This window comes from Gopherus evgoodei, chromosome 15 (genome assembly GCF_007399415.2).
Source record: "Gopherus evgoodei ecotype Sinaloan lineage chromosome 15, rGopEvg1_v1.p, whole genome shotgun sequence".
NCBI lineage: Eukaryota > Metazoa > Chordata > Testudines > Testudinidae > Gopherus > Gopherus evgoodei.
The window spans coordinates 10,218,481-10,245,183 of NC_044336.1; the positions used below are offsets into that span (position 1 = coordinate 10,218,481).

Genomic DNA, 26,703 nt, shown 5'->3' on the forward strand with positions numbered 1-26,703 from the left:
TAAGGCTGGGAGGTCTGCTGCTACCACTGATAAGAAACGTAGGGTAGTGGTGGTTGGAGACTCTCTGCTGAGGGGGACGGAGACACCCATCTGTCGCCCTGACCGTTCATCCCGGGAGGTATGCTGCCTGCCAGGGGCCCGTATCCGAGATGTTACAGAGGCTTTGTCGAGGATTATCCGGCCTTCTGACTACTATCCCATGCTACTCATCCATGTGGGCACAAATGATACTGCGAGGTGTGACGCTGAGCAGATCAAGAGTGACTACAGCTCAAACTAGCTATGGGAATAAAGGGAAACAAGAAGACTTTTTATCAATACATTAGAAGCAAGAGGAAGACTAAGGACAGGATAGGCCCACTGCTCAATGAGGAGGGGGTAACAGTAACGGGAGACTTGGAAATGGCAGAGATGCTTAATGACTTATTTGTTTCGGTCTTCACTGAGAAGTCTGAAGGAATGTCTAGTATAGTGAATGCTTACGGGAAGAGGGTAGGTTTAGAAGAGAAAATAAGGAAAGAGCAAGTAAAAAATCACTTAGAAAAGTTAGATGCCTGCAAGTCACCAGGGCCTGATGAAATGCATCCTAGAATACTCAAGGAGTTAATGGAAGAGGTATCTGAGCCTCTAGCTATTATCTTTGGGAAATCATGGGAGACGGGGGAGATTCCAGAAGACTGGAAGGGGGCAAATATAGTGCCCATCTATAAAAAGGGAAATAAAAACAACCCAGGAAACTACAGACCAGTTAGTTTAACCTCTGTGCCAGGGAAGATAATGGAGCAGGTAATCAAAGAAATCATCTGCAAACACTTGGAAGGTGGTAAGGTGATAGGGAATAGCCAGCATGGATTTGTAAAGAACAAATCGTGTCAAACTAATCTGATAGCGTTCTTTGATAGGATAACGAGCCTTGTGGATAAGGGAGAAGCGGTGGATGTGATATACCTAGACTTTAGTAAAGCATTTGATACAGTTTCGCATGATATTCTTATAGATAAGCTAGGAAAGTACAATTTAGATGAGGCTACTATAAGGTGGGTGCATAACTGGCTGGATAACCGTACTCAGAGAGTAGTTGTTAATGGCTCCCAATCCTGCTGGAAAGGTATAACAAGTGGGGTTCTGCAGGGGTCTGTTTTGGGACCGGTTCTGTTCAATATCTTCATCAACGATTTAGATGTTGGCATAGAAAGTATGCTTATTAAGTTTGCGGACGATACCAAACTGGGAGGGATTGCAACTGCTCTGGAGGACAGGGTCAAAATTCAAAATGATCTGCACAAATTGGAGAAATGGTCTGAGGTAAAGAGGATGAAGTTCAATAAAGATAAATGCAAAGTGCTCCACTTAGGAAGGAACAATCAGTTTCACACATACAGAATGGGAAGAGACTGTCTAGGAAGGAGTATGGCAGAAAGAGATCTAGGGGTCATAGTGGACCACAAGCTTAATATGAGTGAACAGTGTGATACTGTTGCAAAAAAAGCAAACATGATTCTGGGATGCATTAACAGGTGTGTTGTAAACAAGACACGAGAAGTCATTCTTCCGCTTTACTCTGCGCTGGTTAGGCCTCAACTGGAGTATTGTGTCCAGTTCTGGGCACCGCATTTCAAGAAAGATGTGGAGAAATTGGAGAGGGTCCAGAGAAGAGCAACAAGAATGATTAAAGGTCTTGAGAACATGACCTATGAAGGAAGGCTGAAGGAATTGGGTTTGTTTAGTTTGGAAAAGAGAAGACTGAGGCCATGTCTACATCTAAAATTTTGCAGCGCTGGTTGTTACAGCTGTATTAGTACAGCTGTATAGGGCCAGCGCTGCAGAGTGGCCACACTTACAGCAACCAGCGCTGCAAGTGGTGTTAGATGTGGCCACACTGCAGCGCTGTTGGGCGGCTTCAAGGGGGGTTCCGGGAACGCGAGAGCAAACCGGGGAAGGAGACCAGCTTCGCCGCGGTTTGCTCTCGCGTTCCCGGAGCCACCCTGCAAACCGCAGGGAAGGAGACCTGCTTGCTCGGGGTTCCGGGAACGAGAGAGCAAACCGGGAAAGGAGACCAGCTTCGCCGTGGTTTGCTCTCGCGTTCCCGGAGCCACCCAGCAAACCGCAGGGAAGGAGACCTGCTTGCTCGGGGTTCCGGGAACGAGAGAGCAAGCCGGGGAAGGAGACCAGCTTCGCCGCGGCTTGCTCTAGCGTTCCCGGAGCCACCCTGCAAACCGCAGGGAAGGAGAACCGCTTGCTTGGCGGTTCGGGGAACGAGAGAGCAAACCGGGAAAGGAGACCAGCTTCGCCGCGGTTTGCTCTCGCGTTCCCGGAGCCACCCTGCAAACCGCAGGGAAGGAGAACCGCTTGCTCGGGGTTCCGGGAACGAGAGAGCAAACCGGGCGAAGCTGGTCTCCTTCCCCGGTTTGCTCTCTCGTTCCCGGAACCCCGAACAAGCGGTTCTCCTTCCCTGCGGTTTGCAGGGTGGCTCCGGGAACGCGAGAGCAAACCGCGGCGAAGCTGGTCTCCTTTCCCGGTTTGCTCTCTCGTTCCCCGAACCGCCGAGCAAGCGGTTCTCCTTCCCTGCGGTTTGCAGGGTGGCTCCGGGAACGAGAGAGCAAACCGGGAAAGGAGACCAGCTTCACCACGGTTTGCTCTCGCGTTCCCGGAGCCACCCTGCAAACCGCAGGGAAGGAGAACCGCTTGCTCGGCGGTTCGGGGAACGAGAGAGCAAACCGGGAAAGGAGACCAGCTTCGCCGCGGTTTGCTCTCGCGTTCCCGGAGCCACCCTGCAAACCGCAGGGAAGGAGAACCGCTTGCTCGGCGGTTCGGGGAACGAGAGAGCAAACCGGGAAAGGAGACCAGCTTCTCCGCGGTTTGCTCTCGCGTTCCCGGAGCCACCCTGCAAACCGCAGGGAAGGAGAACCGCTTGCTCGGGGTTCCGGGAACGAGAGAGCAAACCGGGAAAGGAGACCAGCTTGATTACCAGAGGCTTACTCGTTCCACGGAGGTCAAGAAAAGCGCTGGTAAGTGTCTACATTGGATTACCAGCGCTGGATCACCAGCGCTGGATCCTCTACACCCCAGACAAAACGGGAGTACGGCCAGCGCTGCAAACAGGGAGTTGCAGCGCTGGTGATGCCCTGCAGATGTGTACACCTTCAAAGTTGCAGCGCTGTAACTCCCTCACCAGCGCTGCAACTTTCTGATGTAGACAAGCCCTGAGAGGGGACCTGATAGCAGTTTTCAGGTATCTAAAAAGGTGTCATCAGGAGGAGGGAGAAAACTTGTTCACCTTAGCCTCCAATGATAGAACAAGAAGCAATGGGCTTAAACTGCAGCAAGGGAGATTTAGGTTGGACATTAGAAAAAAGTTCCTAACTGTCAGGGTAGTTAAACACTGGAATAGATTGCCTAGGGAAGTTGTGGAATCTCCATCGCTGGAGATATTTTAGAGTAGGTTAGATAAATGTCTATCAGGGATGGTCTAGACAGTATTTGGTCCTGCCATGAGGGCAGGGGACTGGACTCGATGACCTCTCGAGGTCCCTTCCAGTCCTAGAGTCTATGAGTCTATGTTTTTCCAGAAATACCTGGGCACGAGGATCCCAAAATAAAAGAAAAAAAAGGGGATGGAGTGTTAGGATATAGATATTCAAGCCTGTCTGTAAAGGCCTATATTTTAATAATTTAGGTATATGTTTATCATTTAGCTAGTTATAAAAGTATAAAAGAAAGAATCAAAATCACTGTCTGCCTGTGTAAGAGCCTTCTCTCACTGTGACAGTCTGAGGCCCTGTTCTTAAGCTAAGGCCTTTGGCTCAGCAGTAGGAGCAGCCATAAGCTGGAAAGTGTACGGTCACGTCCAGACACATTTCAAACCAGTCATATTGAAATAAACCAATCCAATCTATCACCTCCACATAAAGGGAAGAGCCTAGAAGATTTAGAGGGAAATTTAGTTTGATAGTTTTCTGTTTGGTCAGAACTCACTTATCAATAAACATAGTTGGGAAACCCTTATGTCTTTATAGATGTAGTTGTGAAATCCTCACTTCTGTATTGTTTTGTCATTATAGTTCCCACTTTGCTATTGTTTATTTGCATGGTCTCTGTCTGGTTCTGTGATTGTTTCTATCTGACATATAATTAATTTTGCTGGCTGTAAACTAATTAAGGTGGTGGGATATAATTGGTTAACTAATCGCGTTACAATGTTAGGATTGGTTAGGTAAATTTCAGTAAAATATTAGTTCATGTATAGCTAAGAATACTACTATATACATTAGGGCCAAACAGGAAATAAGTTGGGAATCAAAAATAAGGAAAAGAAAACTTGGATATAAGCTTGCTGGAAGTTCAGCCCAATAAACATCAAATTGTTTGCACCTTCGCACTTCGGGTATTGTTATTCTCCATTCTTGTTAGAAGGACCAGGGAAGTGGAAGGGTGAAGGAATAAGCCCTCTAACAAGTGTCACTGTGCAGATACTAAAAATGGCTATCACAACAGTGATCACTTATGTTAGGAATGTTTCTCTTCCTACTGGCTATTACCTATCCCCAGAAACTCTCCACCTCAGTTAATTCCAGCCCAATAGCTCACTCTCCAGGCATACTTCAGCTCTATTCCAGGACCTTATTCCCATCCACTGCTGTGTTCCCTCCAAGAACCCAGCATCCAATCTTCCACTTTCTCCTTCCTGCCATGCCTCCTGTTGTTGAGAGTCCCATTACCCAACAATTCCACCCCCTCCCAAATAACAGTCCCATCGTTAGTTTCAACTTCACTAACCCAGAAAAGCTGTAATCACAAGATATAGAAACATCAGAATCTTGTTAATGCAGTGCAAGTATCTAGATTTTATTTGATGTGCACATATGTTAATTTCACATTTTACAAAGTAGTATATGTATTTTAGTTCACATTTTAGGTAATGCATATTAACTCTCATGGACTTTGTTATCTTAGATCTGGATTCTCAATCCAATAATTACATAATCAATTTAGTTATAAACAAGATTCCACCTTTCCATTTCAATCACAGAAGCATAATCACTTGTAATAATTTGGCCTCATTTTAACTGAATTCAGAAGCAGTATGGTTTTTAATCTAAGCTTCTAATTCTGCCATTATATTTATGAACAATGAAATTTGATTACTGTCCCAAATTTGAGATTTTAAAGTGAGATTATATAAATTAAACAAAATTTAAAACATACAAAAGTAGATAAAACAAACCTATGTTGTTTCAATAGCTGCTGTGATTTATTTAATTGGAAGGATGATGTTTTTCAAGTTGTGATTCATAATAGCAGTGCTAACAATAAAAGAAAAGTGGCAAAGTATATTTGATCATTTTAACTCTGTTTTACTCATTTGTCATTATAAATCTTTGGAAGCCTACAATTACAGGCATGATCCCTCCCAAAACACATATTCGTATTCATGTATGTGTTTGTGGGATTTTAATTATAACTGCTTTCTTTCCTTACCACTTCTTTTTTTCCATTAAAAGGATAATTAGGTTTGTTATTGTATGCTTGCTCACAATTCTGGGCTGCTAATACTACATCTGTTTGGACACAAATCAGACATCAGGAATTACAACATTAAAAAAACAGCAGGAGAGCATTTCAATCTCCCTGGACACTCAATACCAGACTCATAAGTGGTCATTCTTCAACAAAAACAACTTAAAAAACAGACTTCAACAAGAAACTGCAGAACTGGAAGTAATTTGCAAACTTGACACCATCAAATTAGGCCTGAATAAAGACTGGGAGTGGCTGAGTCACTACAAAAAATAATTTTTCTTCTGTTGATACTCACCTTTTCTTGTCAACTGTTAGGAACGGGCCACATCCACTGTAATTTAATTAGCTCATTAGCACTGACCCCACCTCCCCACTTGATAAGGCAACTCCCATCTCTTCATGTACTATATATTTATATCTGTCTACTGAATTTTTCACTCCATGCATCTGATGAAGTGGGTTATAGCCCACAAAAGCTTAAGCCCAAATAAATGGGTTAGTCTCTATGGTTCCACAAGGACTCCTCATTGTTTTTGCTGATACAGACTAACATAGCTACCCCTCAGCAACCTACATCTATTCTGTTTTTTAACGCTAAAGAAAGCAAGCAGAATCTATTTTAAAAGAAAAGCTACTCAACAACTTGAAAGAGTGCTAGGAACCAAGAGCTAACCCGTCACTATGGTGCTAGGTATTCCCCCTGGAGTGGATTTAATTGGGAGAGGTTTGTTAATTAGGCAGGAGACTGCTGAGAACAATCAACCCATCATCAGGGAATAGTGGAAAAAAAGGAAAGAAGTACAAGGGGAAGAGACAGGATACAGAATTAAGAGATCTTTCCCCCTTCCTCCCTGGAAAGCAGGCATGGGGGAAGTTTATGTTCACATGTCTGTTACTGCACAAAGATATACTCATGAACTGTTGGAGGGGACTTAAATAACACTCTGGTGCTGATAAATCTGAAAAGCATCTTGCCTGTTTGCAGTGCTTCAAAGGGTAGAGAAGGCAGCCCTGTCATAAACAATTACAGGAAGTCTGCAAATAAGTATAAAACAATTACATTTTAGACCTCACCATTTTGACAGGGTGCCTTTACTTTAGTAAATCAGCAATGATGGAATATGGTAGTTTCCCCAACTATCTATTCAGATTAATTGTATATAACTTATATGTATTGAGTACCAATCAATATAGTATCTGGAATTGCTGTTTTCTTCTTCTCAAACAGCTAAGACTGTTACATTGCAGATAATTTTTTAGTATGTTTTTTAAAAGCCTGGTTTAAATAAAATATATTGTTATCTATCTTCTGTTTAAATATTTAATTCTATAGTAGGCGCAGAGACCTATTCTTAGGGGGTATCAGTTGAATTGAAATTTTCCTTTAGAAAGGAAAGTCATAAATTTTAATTTAAAATAAATGTAAGAAATACTAACTCATAGACTGCACTATACAAATGAATTAGGACACAGTTCAACTGCCCTCAAAGCCAAAAAAGTCTCCCACTGACTTCAACAGATGTTGGAGCTGATCCTTTAGAAGGTAGGTAGAGGGGAACGGAGGAGAATAGAGAAAGAGGAGAAAAGTAAAATGGAAAAGCAGGAGGAAGTGATAAATTAGTGATTACTTCCAATACCACAACCCCACAATAAAATCCTTATAGGGCAGGAAGGGCCAAGAGTCATGAAAGAGTGGGGAAAACTAGGTTATCCCATGGAGAATGAGATTAGGCTGTCAATCAAACTGCTTTCAAACATGTAGAGTTTCATCAACTGAATAACAGACTGTGCACAATCTCCTAACTCACAAGTGTGGATATATGCTAGTAAACTAGAACATGATGCAGAAATTACACAACCACTGCAAGCATTTAGTGGGCTCAAATGTGTACAAAGACCCCCTCGTCTTTTACATCTGCCATGTGGGTTTCTCTCATTAATGTTTCACTCTTTCTAGCTTGTGTTGCTATCAACAAGTAGGCTATGTGAATTAGTAAGAGACTGTGATAGCTTCTCTTTGAGGAACACTCTCTAAATGGTTATTTTAAGAGCTTTCTCATTACATTTAGAGTAGATCCCCTGTACTCTGTCCCAAAATGGTTCCAGTGGTTTATATAATTAAAGAGCTGGTACAACTTGTTTCGTTTCTCAAAACCTGGAGCTTTGGGGATTTTACTGTGGTAGGCAGAGAAGAAACAGCTACTAAAGCCACCAAACATCCCAGCAATCGCTAAGTCAAATTCAGAATGGCCATAGAAAGAAGCAGGATCAAAGACAATTGGCCCAAAATCATCCTCAGCAACATTTCCTGCCCACAAATCCCCATGAAGAAGAGCAGGGACAATCTCCACATCACAGAACATCTCAGGAATCTTCAGCTGAAAAAAAAAGCACGACCAATCAAGCAAAAACTATAACATGACCAAGGAAAAAAACTAAAAGGCAATAAAATACAAATAACAGAATAAATAAAAGTCAGTCTCTTTTCAGTCATTATGAAGCCCTATTCAAGCTATAGTCAATGGACGCAGAAGCAGGTCAAAAGTGTTAATCAACAAGAATAATTCTGATTCACTTCAGGCAGAGTTTAATCTTTCGCTAGCACCCACATTCGCTATTGTCATATTGCTTACAGGCATGGACAATACAGGTTATCACAATAAATAAATAACAACTTCCTTTCATGAGAACAGTTCTAAGAAGTAAATAACCTTTTAGCACCAAAATCCTGAGTCTCCTGTGCTCACTGATGTACCATTATGGAACAAATAACTATAAACTTGGCGCTTTAGTGTCAGAATAGAACAGTGATTCTGAAAACCAAGCAAGCAGCCACCTGATTACACTCACTTCTCATTTTAAAAGGCTAGTACAGTGACATACACCCTTTTTTCTTAACTCTAGCATCTGGACATTAAGTGAAATTAGACCTGCTTACTAAATGCCACATAAAGTTTGCCATAAAAATTGTGTAAAATTCCACTTAAGTATTTCTCTTATATATTTTTTATAAGTACAATGGACCTTTTATCTCTATGAGACACACTTGTGTATTTACCTACATTAAGCTGTGACCACAGTTCTCTTGCTTCTCTGTCTCCATAAGCTTTCTCAATCAAATCCATTTGAGCTTGGAGTCGATGACATATAAAGAAAGTAGGCCAATCACTTTGCCATTCATTCACCTGGAAAATAAGATATCAAGATTCAGGTAATCATGATCAATTGAAGAGGAAACAGCACTTTAAAGATTTTTCTGCTGATATATCTGTAAAATTAAACTGTATATTACTGATACTATGGCCTGTTGCCTTGCTACCTGGGTGCTTGTAAACTAAAGAGGGTCAAGGCCTAGTCAGTTCTGGGATGGGTGACCATGAAGAAAAATTTAGGATGCTGTTAAATATTCTGTTGATCATTAATTTAAGGCTATTCTTCCTTCTGAGTCCATATTAAGGAGGAGCTATCTTTGATATGAAAAGTAAACCTAAGGCTCTCGGCACTTGTAGATATTAAACGTCTCTTAACCCTTTATCCAAGTTATATTAGTTCTGTATATTAGCTCTGGATAGCCCAAATTCCCCCTGACTTTTCATTGAGATAATGGTTCTCAAATTGTGGTTCAGGAACAACTAGTAGTCTACAAAGTCCTTCTCAGTGGTCTGCACGGTTAAATATTTTGGTTGAAATTCACCCCTGTGCAGAGAGCCAGGAGAAGGTCCATGCACCATATAAAGCCTGCTCTGAGGGTTTTAAGTGGAATTTAAGTGTTGCATAGACTTTGCCACTGGCCTTTTGAATTAGGGGAATTTCACCTTTTGAGAACTATATAGAGGGTTTTGGGAGAGGATGGAAGTATGGTAATTTGTGAAGGGATCTTTTTCTTAGCAAGTGGAGAATCAATGAGTAGTCTTCACTTCCTGTCCAAAACTGCAGTGTAGGCTTGCTTTGTGCTGCCAGGTTCCACCACAGAAGTGGCTGTATTTCAGTAATGGTTAAATTATTCATTTTTTTGTGTGTGTATATATACACACACACACAGACACACACACAGACACACACGGACTACTTGAAAAGAGCATTATTACAGTTGCAAAATTAAGCACTAAAAATATTAGGAAGCTCAAACAAAAGTTGGGAAATGCCAAATCTAAGAAAGCCGTGTGACTTTAATTCTTCTTCCTCATGCATATGTATTAGGATCATGTAAAAAATGATGTACTATTTTTTCCACAGGACTCCCACTTTCTTGATTGCACAGAATAGGCACTGCTCAGTGACTGAGACAGGGTTACGTAATTAATACATTTTATCTATCAGAACTCTTACATTTTTAAATAGGAACAAAACCTTGTCAGTCCAAGAAAGTAACAGTCCTATGCAGTCCTATCCTCCATCTTTTCCCAAGTTGGAGGTAAAATTTATATTTTGTTTATACCTTAACAGCTTTTAAGATTAAAATGAAACAGCGAGAACAAAAGTGATGGTTAAAACAAGCCATTTAATATAGACTTTGTGTTTGATTTTAATGTGTAATAATAACTTTCATAGAGCTGGGACTTACCTGCTGTATAAAGCCACAGCATGTGACTGTATGGAATCCAAATTTATCCAGATACTGAGGTTCAGAACATCCTGCACCTTTACCTAGCAAACAAAAAGACTGACCATGTCCAAAGGGCAAACCAGCTTTTTTCCCTCCTCCAATCCTGAACTTTCCAAAAGCAATAGGTTTATTAATCCAGTTCTGATATGACTAGGCAGGAAAAAAATTGGGAAAAAACATAATTAAACAATAGGTCAACTAAATAGTTTAAAACACTAATAGTAATAATTCTGTGAGTGCATAGGTAGCTTTTTTCTTTGGGGGAATCACAGACCTATTCAAGATGGGAGTAATAAACCTGGGATATTTTTCAGCTAGGGAAATTGAGGTACAGTTAAGTTAATTGACTTGATGAAGGACACAGAGCAAGTCAGTGGTAGAATCAGGAACAGAACCCCAGGTCTCCCAATTTGTACTTACCATTTTCTAACCACTTTAGCCTGCTGCCTCCTAACCAAAACTTTTGACTGTGTGTCTCATACTGTACATTATTTCAGACAGATCAGCAATCTACCACCTCACTCACAAATATTGTAATTACTTGGTAGTAGGCATACCACTATAGGGCACATTCTGCTCTCCCCAGAATTCAATGGGACCATGCATACACAACGAGGTGCAAAATCTGGGCATCAGATTTGAACATTACTAACCCTGAAACAGCCAATGACCTTGCTTTGCTTCATGTGTTGTTCAGTGGGAGTTGGATCAAGATGTAGAAAAAGTAATTGGAAAGACTCCCATTGACTTAAGTGGAAACTGGATCAGAACCCTACTGAATTAACTTTGCCTTCAAGAAGAGCAGTTATTCTCAGAACTAACATCTCTTTATTAAGCTACGTATACATTCCTTTATTATTTTAATAAGAAGTGCAATGTATTTTACTGCAAGTGTGAGTTGTAAAATATCTAGTGTAAGTAAATGTGAATTTCTGTATATTTTGTATTAAATGGTATTACATGTTATAACAACAACTTAGCTGTACCTGACCTATAGACATGTTTAATAGTAGTTGTTGTTTTTTTTACTTTGTTGGTTCAAAATCCTTCAGGGGGTTATATCTTGATAGTACATGATGATGAAAGACTTATAGGGATACTGAAAGGTAAATCTGACCCAAAATTTTTATTTTGTTTAAAAAAAACAAAAACTAAAACCAATAGAAATCTTTTTATTATTGTCATTTTATTATTATTTTTATTTAGCAAAGTAGAGGCAAAGTCAAGAGTTACAAATTATTTCAGTTTTAGTGTTCTATGGATCAAAAGATACTTTGTATATATCTTTGGTATTTTAGCAGACAGTGGCCCTTTAAACTGGTTTTATCCATTCATAAGGATTATAATACTACATATGTTAAATATTGTGTCATATCCAGAATCAATTATCACAGTGTTGTACTAGTACTTTAAATCTATACTCTACCAACAGTGTTTCCTTCCTTTTTTAATTTCTCTCCAAGTTTCTGGTTGTGAAGGTGAAGATCTGCTATCTGCTCTCCAAGCTTTGCAGTGTGTCTGTAAGATGAGAGAAACAAAACCATACATTCTTCATCCATCAATTTAAAATATGCCTTTAAACACCATTTATTAAATAAGAGAGAATTCAAGATCAGAGAAAGCAGGGAGCAACTCCAAAGCAGGAGGCAATTTAAAAATCGGGAGAAAGAGAAAGCAATAGAATAGGTTAACTCAACAGTAGGCAAATAGCATCTCTCAAAGACAAGTTAATTGTCTGAGAAATGTACAGATACATGGCAAGGCTGCTATCTGTCAGTAAAGCTGCTCTGACAAATGTGAACAGTCAGGTATAGACCACATATTGCTGAGAATTTGGCCTAGAAGCTTGATTGTTGATTTTAATTTAATTTTTACTTTTTATTTTTACAATTATCAGACACACAACTGATATTTGCAGAAGATAGTGAATAGACTCTTTCAGATTCCCACTGACACAACAGAGTTATAAGCAGAGACTCTAAAAATCACAGTAACAAGGAAAGTATCAAGTTCAGACATACTTGCTGAGATTTTTCATCTTCAGATATTCCATGACAAACATTGCACCCTCTCCTGGAAGGTCAATCACTTTAATGGGCTGGGGCACCCTCAGTGTGCTGGTTTTCTGGATAGCTTCTAAACTTGCCATTTCACCTTCAAACATTTTTCTAGCCTGTTCAGAAACAAGAATTTCACTGAGGCAAATATCCTTGGCCTAAATGATGTAATTTCTGCAGTAGGTGTATTGGAAAATATTTGTGGTTTATAAATCTGTGAATCTATTAATCTTTCATAATAAAATGTAGCAGCAAATTAGCAAGGTTTCAGTGCCGGAGAGGGTAAATTGGTTTGATTGTATTCTTGTTGCTTTTCTTGCAAGTTCAGCACAGTACAACACGTTACACAATTTACCACTGTAAATGCTCAAAGCATCTATGTGTAGTTAATCTCTGGCCAGGCCTCATACCCAGGTACAGCAGGTTTATCAGTGGGTTAGAACCCAAAACTTTCAACAACAAAAGTACAACCCCCTGCCACTTGAAATAAAGGAGTAAATCCTTAGACTGTGACTAAGCAGCAAGCCCCTAGAGGGAGACTGATCACATTAATTAAGTCTGTGTACTGCTGAACAGTTTGACCTTCAAAATGACAGTGTTACTCTTTCCATCCATTTTTAATGTATATTTTAGAATGAAATAACCCAGACGTATCAGTTTCCTGTATACTGAAATACAAATTAATGGCTGAATTTTTTGTTCTGCCTTTATTTAGTAACAGAAAAGCTAAGAGTATATCCTGGAAAATTAAAGCCTTTTCCTTCAAACATCCCACTGAGTGAAAACTGCAGTTCCCACATTTTCTTCTGTAAGGAAAATTTTACCTTTCTGCTAGATGCTTGCTGCATACCTGATTTCTGGGTTCAGGAATAGAAATCGCTGAGCACTTTTATGTTGTTTTTTTATTCTATTTTAGGAGGATAAGGAAAGAGTTTGTCTGTCTTAGGTGCTCACATGCTCTTATTACCACAGTAACTAAACAGCTCACAATCTTTATCCACACAACACTCCTGGGAGGTAAGGGTGTGCTAATATCCCCATTTTACAGATAGGGAACTGAGAGATTAAGTGACTTGCCTATGGTTACACAAGAAGTCTGAAGCAAAATAGAAACTTGAACCCAAGTCTCATAAACCCTAAACTGTTGCCCGAGTCACTGAACCAGCCTTAATAACAGTATAGAAAGTCAGTCTCTTCCTTATAGTAAAATGCCTATGTGCCCAACCCTACACTCCTTACACAGATAACCCCCCATTAAGGTCAATGGACACTTTGCTTCAGTAAGGATTATAGATAGGATCAGGCCTTTAGTCCCCAGTCCTACTGCTTATTGTGATTGTCTTATTGAGGTCAATGAGGCTCCACACAGATGGAGGAACCCATTTACACGCAACAAGCTGCAGGTACAGGCATTAGTAAGGAATACAGAAATTGCATGTGCAATATAATTTTGGGTTTCTTGTTTAAATTCCTTGGGTTGTGGAAAGATTAATCTTTTCCTGAAAAGGAAGATGAAGAATAAAACAGGTTTCTAGAAAGCCTGGAGACTTTTTTCCAATTATATTTTAATTATCTTTTAAAGAATTTTTAAACTCTTACTGGGTTGTACTGTGTTAATAAAGGTTTTTACAGCAATCAGCTGATAGCTGATTTAATTATCACATGCACACAGAGAACCATCTGGTAAACTTAAACAATTGGGATCTGATGATTTAGCCTTCTCAGACTCCTGACTAAAACATTCTAACTCAGCAAAATGTTACCAACCACTTCAAAAATCTCCTAAATGTGATAGAAACAAAAATCCCAATATGCACATTTAAATTGATTTCTTTCTCTTCTCCCGTCTTGTTCTGACTAGAGATGACCCAGTCCACAAACATCACAGCTGAATGACAATATTCCCAAACTTATAGGGTGTTTGGAGCTGGAGGTTTAGTTCAAGTATTATTTTTAGTTTTGCCTTAAGATGAAACAATTGTTTATTATTTTGGAATTGTACAAAACATAAGGGAAACACATGCAGAGCTCTAGGCATCCTCCCCAAAAGTGATTAGGCGCTATGAGTAAGTGGCAATGCCTTAACTATATGTGTGTTGAAATGGCCACTACAACTCTCCCACTCTTATCAAGGTGAGTGCTAACCTTCTCTCCTTTCATATCACACAATATAAATAATTATACAACATAATAGTGGCCCACATGCTCCCTTGCTTCTGTGAATAGAGGGTAGAAAATATTAGAAGATCCAAGGTGGTGGCTCACCAGCACCACAGCACACTCCCTTCTTCCTCCCCATGCCGTGGGGAACAGACTCTATGGGTAGGATCAGACTGGGTAGAAGTGGAGTTTAGGACTTAGTCCCTCCTTCTCCCACAACCATTCAAGGATTCCTGATACTGTCAGTATTAACATATTTCAGTTTCCACTGCATCAGGTGAAACCACTTTCGTAAGGGGGATTGAGGAGCAAGGATGGATACAGAAGCCAATGGGAGCATATCGCCTGTAGGAGTTATGTTGCCATGGTGCCAGGAAGCACTGCAGATGCTCAACAAAACCCTTTCCCTAATAAAAGAATGTTTTCTGCTACTGGAAGCTCATGTGTTCCCCAGCCCTGTGTGGGAATAGCCATTTCAGGGATGGTATTTGGCCCAATAACAAATTCTAAGCACAAAGGCAACTGGTCTGCTCTGTGCTTTTTTATGCAGAAGTGTAAATTCTTTTGCACCTGGTATTGCAAAGGAATGTCAAGTTACTTTACAACAGCATTACAAATAAACATTAACTGAGCCTGCTATCTAAAATGTGCTTTAAAAAGATTTCAGTTCTTGAAAGGAGAAAAATACATTAAGCTTGAAAACACACAATTTATAATCATCAACAAACATCTTCAGACAATTAAGCACATTGCAGTAAACATGCAGTAATATTATCAGCATTAACCTGAGGCTTGTGATTGATTTTCACAAACACTCGCCCGCTGTCAGTTTCATAGCTCTGCCCTTGGCTAATATAACCTCCTCCTGCGCTCCCAAATGCCTTCAGAATGGAGGTCTTCAGTTCGATTTTCAGGAGCTTTTCCATTGGCTAATTCCAGCCTGTTGCAATTGTTTCTTCTTAAATCCACTGCAAAACAGGATTAAAGGTCTGGGTCCTTCCTTTTTCGCTGTGTCTTTGCTACGAGGTAGAAATTGACACACACCAAAGAGAAAAAGAACAGTTGATAGAAAAGCCACATCAGTCAATTCCCAAAAATATTTCTGGAGATTAGAGCTTTACTTAAAAAAAAAATAGATATTTAGGAAATATTGAATTTGTTGAAATATCCTGGGGTCCTTCGATGGCTGTCCCGAGAGCTTCTGGTATTTGTAGTTCCTCTCGCTAAGTAACAGTATGGACTGACCTCTTCTTTGCCTCTCCCCTGCTCACATGGGTACCAAAGAGATACAGTTTAAATCATCAACCACCAGAGGGAGCTCAGCAATTAAAACTACACACAATAACATGAACGGGTTGTGTTTTATGAAAGACTGTGCAAGAGGCAGAGTTTGGTGGTGGTGGTGTTGTATATTACGGTGACCAGATGTCCTGATTTTATAGGGACAGTCGTGATATTTGGAGCTTTTTAATTAATCCTATTAATCCCCAATCCTTGTCCCAATTTTTCACACTTGCTGTCTGGTCACCCTATTGTAAATGTTTAAGATCAGGAGACTCAAAGGCCTCAATATAACCACAAATCAGCAAACTGGGATCTGGGAAAAGCAATGATCTTTCCCTGTTCATACATGCTTTGTATAGACTAGGAACCACTGCGTCTCCATTGACACATTAGACCACATGCCTTCTTCAGGTCCTGGCCCTGCTCCCATTAAAGTCAATGGAAAAATTCCCATTGCCCTCAACTGGAGCCAAGTGCCATCAAACCCTTTTAGAGACAATGGAGGTGGATGGAACTGAGCATTTTTCAGGAAATGCTCAGGATTAAACTCTTTTTTGAAAATTTAACAAGGGGGTGATGGAGGCTGGCATCAAGATGAGAGTTGAACTTTCAGGACTGAGTGAGAGATGTCATCCTTTGCTATGCCAGTGCGGGACCTCAACACAGCTCTGCCAATAAATCTCAATCTTAAAAGTTGCAACCTCTGTAGCTATTCCAGATCCTGGGTCCCCACAAAGCTCTGACAACACATTTCCATCCTGAGGGGCAGCAATCCCTGATATTTCAGTGCTGGGCCTCACTTGAGCAGAAATAGACAGTAGAAATTAATTGTTCCAAATTATGGAGAGGTTTTATGATGCTGACCAACATCCAACAGAGTCAATGGTTTCTGTTTACTAGAATGAAATTGTTCAGTGCAGGATGCTAGTACTGAGATCACATCAGTAGTGTTATTCTAAAAGATGTTTGTACTTTCAGACCAATAAAACTTAACAGTTTATTTTCCATTTCCCTGGATCCTGGATTGTTCCTTGTGGGCATGGAAAAAATCATTTAGCTGTGATGTGTGACTAGTGAAGGGACAGTCTATTTGACTTCCAGGAGTGTGTGGAGACCCTAAAGAAGGCTCCACCACTGGAACAACCATGGCCTTTCCCTTACAGGACGAGAGGGACCACAATGATATGGAAACCAAGTGAGTGTTTTGGGACCACTAAAAAAAAGTCAAGAATAGAGGTTATAGGGGAAAATAGAGGAAACAGTTGGGGACACTGAGCAGAGAACATCAAATGATGCCAGTGAAAAGTGACAGATGGTCAAGCCTGGATACTTAAATCCTATCTCTATCCACTGAATAGGCATAGCAAAGGATGCAGCAGGGCACATTTCACCCACACTGCAATGACTGTTCCTGAATCCTGCCCTGGACTTCACTTTCCATTTCCACAATTCAAATAGTCCTTGGCTTCTTTGATGAGATTTCTAACAAGGTTTCCAATTGCTACCAATTGTGGTGTCTTTTGTGCTATGGACCTCTATCCACTCAGAACTTGACTGAGATAATCCAATTATTTCACATAGGTTATGAAACAGCCATGAGATGGTATTTGCTATTGACCTGGGCTGGAATTGAATGGATGACCTAGAGGTGAAAGGTTTCACAACCTATTATTAAGTTGCGTTGTTTTTTTTAAATCAACATGTTTAAATCATCCTGATTTAATACACTGGAAACAAACCAACTCAGAAATGTCCCAGATGGGTTTTTAATAACACAAGTGCCTGAAAATAACCACCTTGGAGTAAACCCATTCCTGTCCCATCAGCAGTTCAGCACCATGGTCAGATCACAAAGGCTAACATTCAAACAACAATGAAAAATGAGGGGGAAATTAAAGAAGAGGTGTCAGAAGCTGGGAGAAGGGGTTATTTATTGGACCATTTCTGGACTCCCAAACTCAGACTCTATCCTCTGGATTATGCTGCCATAGATTGGAGTGGAGTTAGCTGCAGGGAGGAACAAGCTGTTTTGTTTTCCTGCAAGTTCTGTAGCTCTGCAAAAAGAATGAGTACTTGTGGCAGCTTAGAGACTAACAAATGTATTTGAGCATAAGCTTTTGTGGGCTAAAACCCACTTCATCAGATGCATGCGGTGGAAAATACAGTAGGAAGATATATGTACACAGAGAACATGAAAAAATGGGTGTTGCCATACCAGCTATAATGAGACTAATCAATTAAGATGGGCTATTATCAGCAGGAGAAAAAAAACTTTTGTAGTTATAATCAGAATGGCCCATTTCCAACAGTTGACAAGAAGGTGTGAGTAACAGTAGGGGAAAATTAGCATGGGGAAATAGTTTTTATGTGGTGTAATGACCCTTCCACTCCCAGTTTTTATTAAAGCCTAATTCAATGGTGTCCAGTTTGGAAATTAATTCCAATTCTGTAGTTTCTCATTGGAGTCTGATTTTGAATTTTTTTTTGTTGGAGAATTGCAACTTTTAGGTCTGTAACTGAATGACCAGGGAGGTTGGAGAGTTCTCCAACTGGTTTTTTAATGTTATAATTCTTGATGTCTGATTTCCGTCCATTTATTCTTTTGCTCTGTTCTTTTCCTATTGCTGTTGCCTATGATATTCTAACTGGCACTGAACAGAAAACTGTAGTGAGGGTGGTGGGCCTTGGCTCTATTCAGTAGCTTCAAAGTCAGTTTATGATACAAACCTGTGATGTTACATCATATCATTCAGCTTACCTGAGAGACAGAAATCTAAAGGCTGCTCTGCAAAGTATGATGCTTCATGATCAGTCACCAAGCAACCTGTTTGTAATGAGCAAGTGGAGGAAAAAGGCTTGCCAGCAATTCCCTGAGAAGTGATCCAGAAGGGCCATGCATCCCTCAGTCAGAGCAGCCAGGAGCTGTGCATACCAGCTGTTAATTATTCCAGGACAAAGAACTGAGACAGACAATGTGGAGAAGGGAAAAAGTCTCAAGGTATATTGCAACCCATTCCTTTAACCCCTTCATTGTTGTTTGTAGTACAGTGGAACATGGCAATATTCTTCTACATATTGGGAGTTCAACAGGGATGTAGAGGGGACATTTCAGTGGCTGCACCAGCGTGCACCTTGTCCATGTACCTAAAATTAGACACACTGAAATAGCAAAGCATCAGCAATTCACAAAGTCCAGGACTAAGTGCATGAGAGCTGGGGAAAGGCAGTCTCACTCAAAAGGATCTGGCTATGGAACAAACTCCCTGAAGAGACTATGTGAATCCAGAGTCAGACCAGCTTTAGGAAAACACTCCAGAACCTTCCTCTTCAAAAAGGCCTTTCTACCGTAAGAATGACATTCATAACAGTGATACATACCCCTTTTACTTCAAGCAAGCCAGTAAACCGCCCCTCCCTCAATCCTTCCCAACACGTATTTACATTTTAACTTTGTTTGGCATTTATAAACAAAGGCCAGGTAAGAGGGGTTATTACTGTACAGCAGGGGTAGGCAACCTATGGCATGTGTGCCAAAAGCGGCACGCAAACTGATTTTCAGTGACACTCACAATGCCTGGGTCCTGGCTACTAGTCCGGGGGGGGGGGGGAGGCTCTGCATTTTAATTTAATTTTAAATGAAGATTCTTAAACATTTTTAAAACCTTATTTACTTTACATACGACAATAGTTTAGTTTTATATTATAGATTTATAGAAAGAGACCTTCTAAAAACGTTAAAATGTATTACTGGCACGTGAAACCTTAAATTAGAGTGAATAAATGAAGACTCGGCACACCACTTTTGAAGTGTTGCTGACCCATTGTACAGTATGCACATACAATGACAGACTAAAACATACTAGCTTGTTTGAGATCTGGAGAGGCCCCAGTGCTGTAGGTTTTAATTTGCTATATAGGCATGTGGTATATATATATCTGCTGAGTGTGATGAGGGCAGTATAAGAACTGGATTAGAACTTAAAGCACTTCATCTCTTGTATTTTGGCTCAGCTCAGATAAAATGCTTTCTACTTAAGTAGTTTAGTTCCCCCCACCCTCAAACAAACATTTTGAAGCTTTCGTGTAAGTATTATGCCTCATAAGCGTATGGTAATCAGGTGAGAGGAATGAGGCAGGTGGCTAGATGCATACAGCCAAAACTGACATGCCATGGCAAAGGGGAAAAGACCCCCTCAGAAAAGGGAGCAGTTTCAGTGACTGCAAAGCCCAGGGACGGTATTGGCTACAACCATTCAAGCTGATAGTTGAATGAGCACTCTTGGGGATGATTCCACTGAACTACATTTCTTATCATATTGACAGAAATATTGGTTTGTGCTGGTGACCATTTCTGCCAGTGGATTCATTCTAACAACATGGAGTAAGTGCCTGTAACAGCAGTGATGTTCCAGTGGAATAAGAGCTCAGTAGAAATACAAAAATATATTTTCCAAAGAGCTAAATCAGCTCAATTTAATTAATTTTTCCAATCTTTCTCAGATGCATATGTCATAATCTCATATACTGGGATATATAGTGCCTCCTAAGTGTTGCTGGAAAAACAAATACAAAGTAACCTTGCAGGTTAGGGTGATTTTGATATGGCTTACAAGGTCACAGAACAAGGCTATTTTCTTTTACGTATAGCTAAGATATACATGAAATATATTCTTAAGGTTGCTGAGTGGATGTGGGAAGTATTTTCTGCACTGTACATTATAGTTGAATTCCATATTGTTCACTTATACCTCTAAATGCATGGGTGACTTTTTTCTTTTATTAAGATGTATAATGATTTATTAAAATATAATTACAATTATGAGATAAAATAGTGGCACAACACTTCACAAGGTCAAACTGCAAACTCTGAGCCCACTGAAGTTGCTAGGAGTGGAGTTGCACCTGAATAAACAAGAGCAGAATAGGCCAGCGCTAGACAGAACAGTCAACAGCAACTGTAGTAACACCCTCTAGTGGCTATCACTTAATGTTAGAAAGCAAATGGCTGCACTGAATATTAATAATGATTTGAAGTTTGCTGAATGAAAGTATATTTTCCTTAAAGGCTGCTTTTGAAACTCATAAGTGTTGCTTTGCATTTAGATATATACTGTCGATTTTCACTATTTTATTTCTCCTCTCTGGTTGGGAAAATCACTACACTAACGTATCACTAATAAGCAGCAAATTCAGAGCCAGATTCCGCTGCCCTTACTAAGGTTGAGTAATAATTTAATTGTCAGCAATCCCACCGGAGAGTAAGGCACTACTCTGTGTAAGGGTGGCAGAACACAATCCACTGTAAGAAACAAATGAAGGTATTATCATGGCTGTGATGGGTAGTGATATAGGGCCTGATTCTGATTTCTCACCAGTGAAAGTCAGGTGTAATTCCATTCAAGTCTGTAGATGCAAGAGGGGGAGGAAACTCAGGACACACTTACAAAACACATTTCAGGTCTGATATGCCCTATTGCTGTGAACTTGTATTGTAGCCAGGTCTCTGATCAGGGGTAGTTGTAGTATGAACAGATTTACCTCAAACCCTCCATGCTTGTCATTTAAAAGTAATATTTTCTAGCCCATCAAAACTTGAAACCTCTACTGTGTTGGATGTATAGTCACCTGCATAAACTAGAACAATAAAATAAAATTAATCACTGATTGGAGAGGAATGGCCACTGTTTGAATTGCAGGAAATTAAATGTCACACTACCAAGTAATGTATTTCAGCAGCATGAGCAACATTTTCATCTGATGCTTTGGTGTCTGGGGAAGGGAGAATAGATTTTATGCATGAATGTGTGGCATGGAGGAAAGCATATTTTGTTCTCTATTTTCAGCCACTTCTATATACATAATACTGCTACAAGTTGATATGTTTCAAGAACTGATGCTCTTCCCACTAGCTGGAGTTTGCACAAATCCTTTTTAACTGCGGTGTTGGTGGTTTGGCTATTTTGCTGTATTCCCAAAACAGAGCTCAAATGACAGGCCCAAAACAACTCTTCCAGCTGTCTTTCATGTTCACTATTTTCATCCACATCCTAGCAGAGCCATTTTCTTTGCAACATTTGCCTAGTTGAAGTAAATAAAAAACCTGCCAATTTGATTTGAAAACATTTTTGTCCTATCAAGGAGCAGAAGATTAGGTACATACTGTAATCTTAGTAAAACAGGTGTGAGATCATATTTAGAAATCTGGTTTTGACCTCTAATAACCTCTATTTAGTAACAATTAGGGCTGAACAGAATATTTCTAACTAAACAGATTTTCCTCAAAATACATCATTTCATCAAAACTGAAATGTTTCATGGAGAAATATAAATTTTGATGGGACAGTTTCTGAAGTCCAGGGTGCTCCAACTCCACAGAGAGACCCAAATAAAAAAAACTGACCTTTTTAATCTGAAAACAGATATTTCAACAATTCTGTTTTGCAAAAACTGTTGAAAGGTTTTATTTTAATTGCAATGCAAAATAACAACAAATGTCAAAGCCTTGAAAGTAGTCACAAAACAGAACAATTGTCCTCTGGCCAGCTCTAATTGCAATGATAGCTCTAAAAGTGTTTGCAAAAAGATTTTATCTTTGCACAAGTCTCAAGGCCACTCAGAAAGAATGCAGAGGCCCTTCTACTTTCTATTTGAGAGGGGTACATTTTTCTTCCTGGGAAGAACAAAGATCTCTAGAACCATAAGAAAGCAGACTAGCCATCAACACACCACTGAGAACAGTATGAGCCTATGGGGCAACAATTTCTCAGAAAATTCATGCTCGTGCTGGAGAGCCTTTACAATTATTCATCTAAGTTTTTAGGGGCCAAATAAATCAGCACTCCTTTAATCCTGTAAAACTCCTGGACTTCACAAGAACATGGTAACTCTCTTGAATGTAAAGAGACTATATTTTTGCTTTGGAAAAGAATAAAGAGAAGTTATTCTGGTTGCAGGATACAGGCAGTCTGATGTCATGAAGAAAAGTTTTTTTTTACTTCCCCTCTCATGAAAAGCATCTGGTAGACTAGCTCGTTAAGCTTGGATTTAACCAGTCTTGCTTATTTCTATGAGAACAACCAGCGGCCAACGAGATCACTGAGTGGGATCCATTCTGAAACCAGAATAGTAGAGATGAAGGACATGAAGAAAATCAGCATGAAGCTGCAAAATTTACCTCCCCAGGCAGTTTTTGCAACTGTGATGGTAGGTGAGGTCTGTGTGACTGAAAAGATCAAACTGAAAACCAGGGATAAAGATGAGTCCACAGGTCAGTGACCAAGAGAGGTGCACTCCTGGGCTCAGGGAGTGATATTATAGGCAAGACTTTCAAACACATTCAATACTGACCTCTCTCTACTTTTGACTTTGATTGGAGTAGAGAAAGGCCAATGCTGTTCTTAACAGCAACTATAAAAAAAACTTTCTAACTCTAATGGTAGTTAAATTCTGGAATAGGCTTCCCAAGGAGGCTGTGGAATGCCCATCATTGGAAGTTTTTAAGAGCAGGTTGGAAAAAAAAACACCTGTCAGGAATGGTCTAGGTTTACTTGATCCTACTTCAATGCAGAGACTGGACTTGATCACCTCTTGAGGTCTCTTCTAGCCTTATATTTCTGATTAATATATACAGTTAAAAGCCATCCCCCTGCCCACAAACTTTTCACACATCTGTTTGCCAGGGTCCCTGCATGACTCCACAATGTGGACATATCAGTAATGGGACACCTCAGCCTAACATTCAAAACCATAGGCCTATTTTTAACATACCTTATATAGATAGATAGATATACACACTCCACCCTCACAGCCGTGGTCTGCAGAACACATTTCACACTTCTTCCAGTTATTAACACAAAGGGATAGCAGCTTGTAACCTGAGGAGAATGTAATCCAGGAGGTCCAGATGATTGACTGCTAGGCAGACTTGGCCTGTCCTGGAAGTGTTTGCTCTTTTTTTTAGTAACTATGTTAAACTGAAGATAGTATACAGCTGCTGTCAGCAAGCGTGCATACTTTTTGCTACACTAATCATTATGCACATGGGAAGTGGGTAGTAAATGGACTTAAAAGCAGTCAGAAAATGTATTAACCACAGATTCATGATAACTTTTTTAATGAGCATCTCATTTATTTCTTGCGCTCCATGATCAGTTTATCTGTACTCAGCTGTTGTCTCGTCATATACTTACACTATAAACTCTTGGGGGCATTTGTTTTCTCTCTTTGTACAGCACCTAGCAAATTGGGGTCCTGTCCTTGACTGGGGGGGTCTTACATGTTACCCCACTATAAATAAATAATAAAACCTCTCATTCTTTTTTTTTTTTTTTTTTTTTTTCAGTTTATTCCTGCCTAACACATTCTCCTTTGAAAGTTGTTTCCAGACAGGAAATGTTTTACTTGATTTTCAGGCTCTTGGTCTTACTATGAAGGTTCAATAACTGGTTTACATTGATGGTTGAAACCAGTTCCCCTTTATAAGCCCAGTCTTCATTCCTCCACCGTAACTTCCTCCTAGAGAAGCTAATCTTTCTGCAATTGTGCAGATCACATCTCACCTCAGGATGGAATTGTTCTAGGGAGTTTAATTCCAAAATTCATTTTGAATTTTGTGTTTGTTTGAAAATTTACTTAGAATTCACTTTTTAAAAAATGAAAAACTTTTCTCAGTGAATTTCCAAAATGACTTGGTCTAGAAATGCTGATTGTGTGTGGGCGATGACCTTGCTGAGAAGCAACTTTTACTTCCAAAAAACAAACAAAAAACGGAGAGTGGATGTGAAAAGATACGTTATTTTAAAGTGTACTAGTATAACGAGCAACTTCAATACATCTCAACTGATTTTGTCTCCAGCTGCTGAGCAAAGTGGGCAAGGGTACTACTGGAAACAGCCCCAGAAGAAGTGAGGGTATAGAAACATGAGGGTAAAGGCAAAATGAGCCAGGTTACCTACTGTCAGACTGCAGAAAGGCTGAGGGAAGCATGGAGAGAGCAGGACATTGCTCAGGCATGTAGGAGGGAGATAGAAGGCAACAAGAGAACTTAGGAGCATGGGGGGAGGGGGAGAAGAGGGCAGGAGAGAGGAGAGTTATAAAACAGTAATGTAGAAGTACATATTGGGGAAGAAAATATCTGAACACTTTCACCTTATAGGACATAGCGATGCCTAAGAAAACTCACTAGCTGCCTCTCTCCAGAAGAGACCCTAGCCACCCTTTGGGACTCTGCTGTCACTTACAGGGTGAAGGAAGCTCTGCACCCAAGGACTGGTGGTACAGCAGAGCCTGATGCCACTTTGCATGTCATGTATATTCTTGTATAATATACTTTGGTCCTTATTATAGCAAAATGTAGATTAAAAAAAATCAACCAAATGCTTGGAAAATGTTATCGCTTTCAACCTGATTACTTCTATTTGCTCAATCTCCATTTCTATTTGCAATCTTTGTTCAGTGTCTACATACACTATAATCATTTTTTCTAAAATTCTGTTGCATGTGGAAGGGCTACTTGCTCTGGAGAGTTTTATCACTCTGGAAAGTGACTGATCCAAAAATCTGCCATTGTTTTCGGATCAGAGTTAGCCTGCAACCAGAAGGTCACCAGGCTGAGACACTCATTAAAAAAAAAAAACACATCCCAATTTGCTGAAGAGACTTGTAAACAAAACAGAGTGCTCAGGTTAGAAACGCGTTGCAGTGGAGTCCAGACAACACCCAGAAATAATATGACCCTTAACATGAGAGTCTGGAAGTGCACGGTGAGGGCTCCATCCACACTGGCCACTGCCTAACCATCATTACTGCCCCCCACCATTACCCAGGAAGCAACCAGTAAGTTTGTGCGGATGTTGTAAGCCAGCTGGGGTAATAGAGTGACAACATATCACCCCCTTAGAAACAAACAGGTCAATGTCACTTGTGCTGTCTGGCAACATGGATGGGCACTCCCCCAACTACACTGTATCTAGATTAATTTATTCAGTGACAGACTCCACAAATATGCTCTCTTTGAGCTTACTTCAGCTCCAACTGAAGTCAATAGGAGTTTTTCCTTGAGTAAAAGCAGGATCTGGGTGTGACACAGAATCCTTGGCAAAGGATCCCCTGTTCTGTGCAAAGAACACCTCAGACCAGACAAAATTCACTACACCAACCACATCTTGCAGGATATTTATCCATAAAAAGTAATGTTTAAGATATCCACAGAAAGCTCATAATGTGTCAAGATTCATAATCATTGTGAAATCTACGTACAGGTAATAATTGAGTAATAATAGACTGAAAGTATGCTTTCTGGACTTGAAATAAAAGTTAGTCACCAGGGAATAATGTCTCTGTGATGCCACATTTAAGCAGGAAGGAGTTGTCACCCTACCCTGGGTAGCCAGAACCAGCTGTCTAGCTTTGCTCCATCCCAAGATTTTAAATGGAAAACCCTCAGAGACAACTGCAAACAATCAAAACTATTTGAGGTTAAAAAAAAGGAAAATTACAACCGATAGAGAGTCAGCCTGCCTATGAATAAGACAAAAGCCTCTTTCAGTACAATACAGGGTGTGGAAAGGCACTCTTGATCCTTTTATTGAGGAGACATCTTGAGAAGCAGGGAGGTTCATGTGAAAAATTGGATCCTGGTTGCTATGAAGCCAGCCAGCTCTGTAACAGACTCAACTGGGAGTAGGGGGGCAGAACCTACTTTATTAGATGGGAAAGGTTTAACATTAAATATAGACCCAAATTCACGTTTTATTCTTTTGTTTTGTAACAATTTGTTTCCATCATTCCTTCGTTTCTAGTAGAATCTCTATCCTAAGTAAACCTCCTTTTGTGTCATTACAAGTGCAGTGTGCTCTACAGGAACAGTGTACAAGGTAAAGCTGGGGTACACTGCACCTTTGGGGGCAGAGCATCTGTGATTTCTGTGAGTAACCAGTGTCAGGGACTGTATAGCACAGGGGAACACTTCAAAGAAACTCAGAGATTGGGGTGTTGTTCTTGCTAACCTGCAAGGCAAGGCCCACAGGAAAGGGCCTGAATGACAGAACTGGTGGTGTTAGGAAGCTGACACCCACC

General features: G+C 40.1%; 1 protein-coding gene and 1 non-coding gene across 3 annotated transcripts; both read right to left on the reverse strand.

Annotated features, from left to right (window-relative positions):
- Positions 1–6,007: 6,007 nt before the first annotated feature.
- FN3K (fructosamine 3 kinase) lies at positions 6,008–15,757 on the reverse strand. 2 transcript variants are annotated; one of them, XM_030534704.1, is made up of 6 exons: positions 15,129–15,754; positions 12,148–12,299; positions 11,553–11,644; positions 10,085–10,167; positions 8,583–8,705; positions 6,008–7,898 (listed from the first exon to the last, which is right to left on the reverse strand). In XM_030534704.1, the coding sequence occupies exons 1-6, from the start codon at positions 15,267–15,269 to the stop codon at positions 7,560–7,562; spliced, it is 930 nt and encodes a 309-aa protein (XP_030390564.1). In that variant the 5' UTR covers positions 15,270–15,754; the 3' UTR covers positions 6,008–7,559. The 2 variants fall into 2 exon arrangements, with proteins under 2 accessions (XP_030390564.1, XP_030390565.1); XM_030534705.1 differs by having other exon boundaries at positions 7,796–7,898; positions 8,579–8,705; positions 15,129–15,757.
- Positions 14,229–14,350, reverse strand: LOC115635833. Its single transcript, XR_003996709.1, has one exon. It is a non-coding gene; the product is annotated as a U6atac minor spliceosomal RNA (small nuclear RNA).
- Positions 15,758–26,703: the final 10,946 nt, after the last annotated feature.

Coding starts and splice junctions, on each gene's coding strand:
- FN3K (XM_030534704.1), bottom strand. CDS start 15,269: ATGGAAAAGCTCCTGAAAATCGAACTGAAGACCTCCATTCTGAAGGCA. Junction 11,645..12,147: donor AAGATGAAAAATCTCAGCAA/GTATGTCTGAAC, acceptor CTCATCTTACAG/ACACACTGCAAAGCTTGGAG. Junction 8,706..10,084: donor GCTGTGGCTTTATACAGCAG/GTAAGTCCCAGC, acceptor CTTATTTTCCAG/GTGAATGAATGGCAAAGTGA.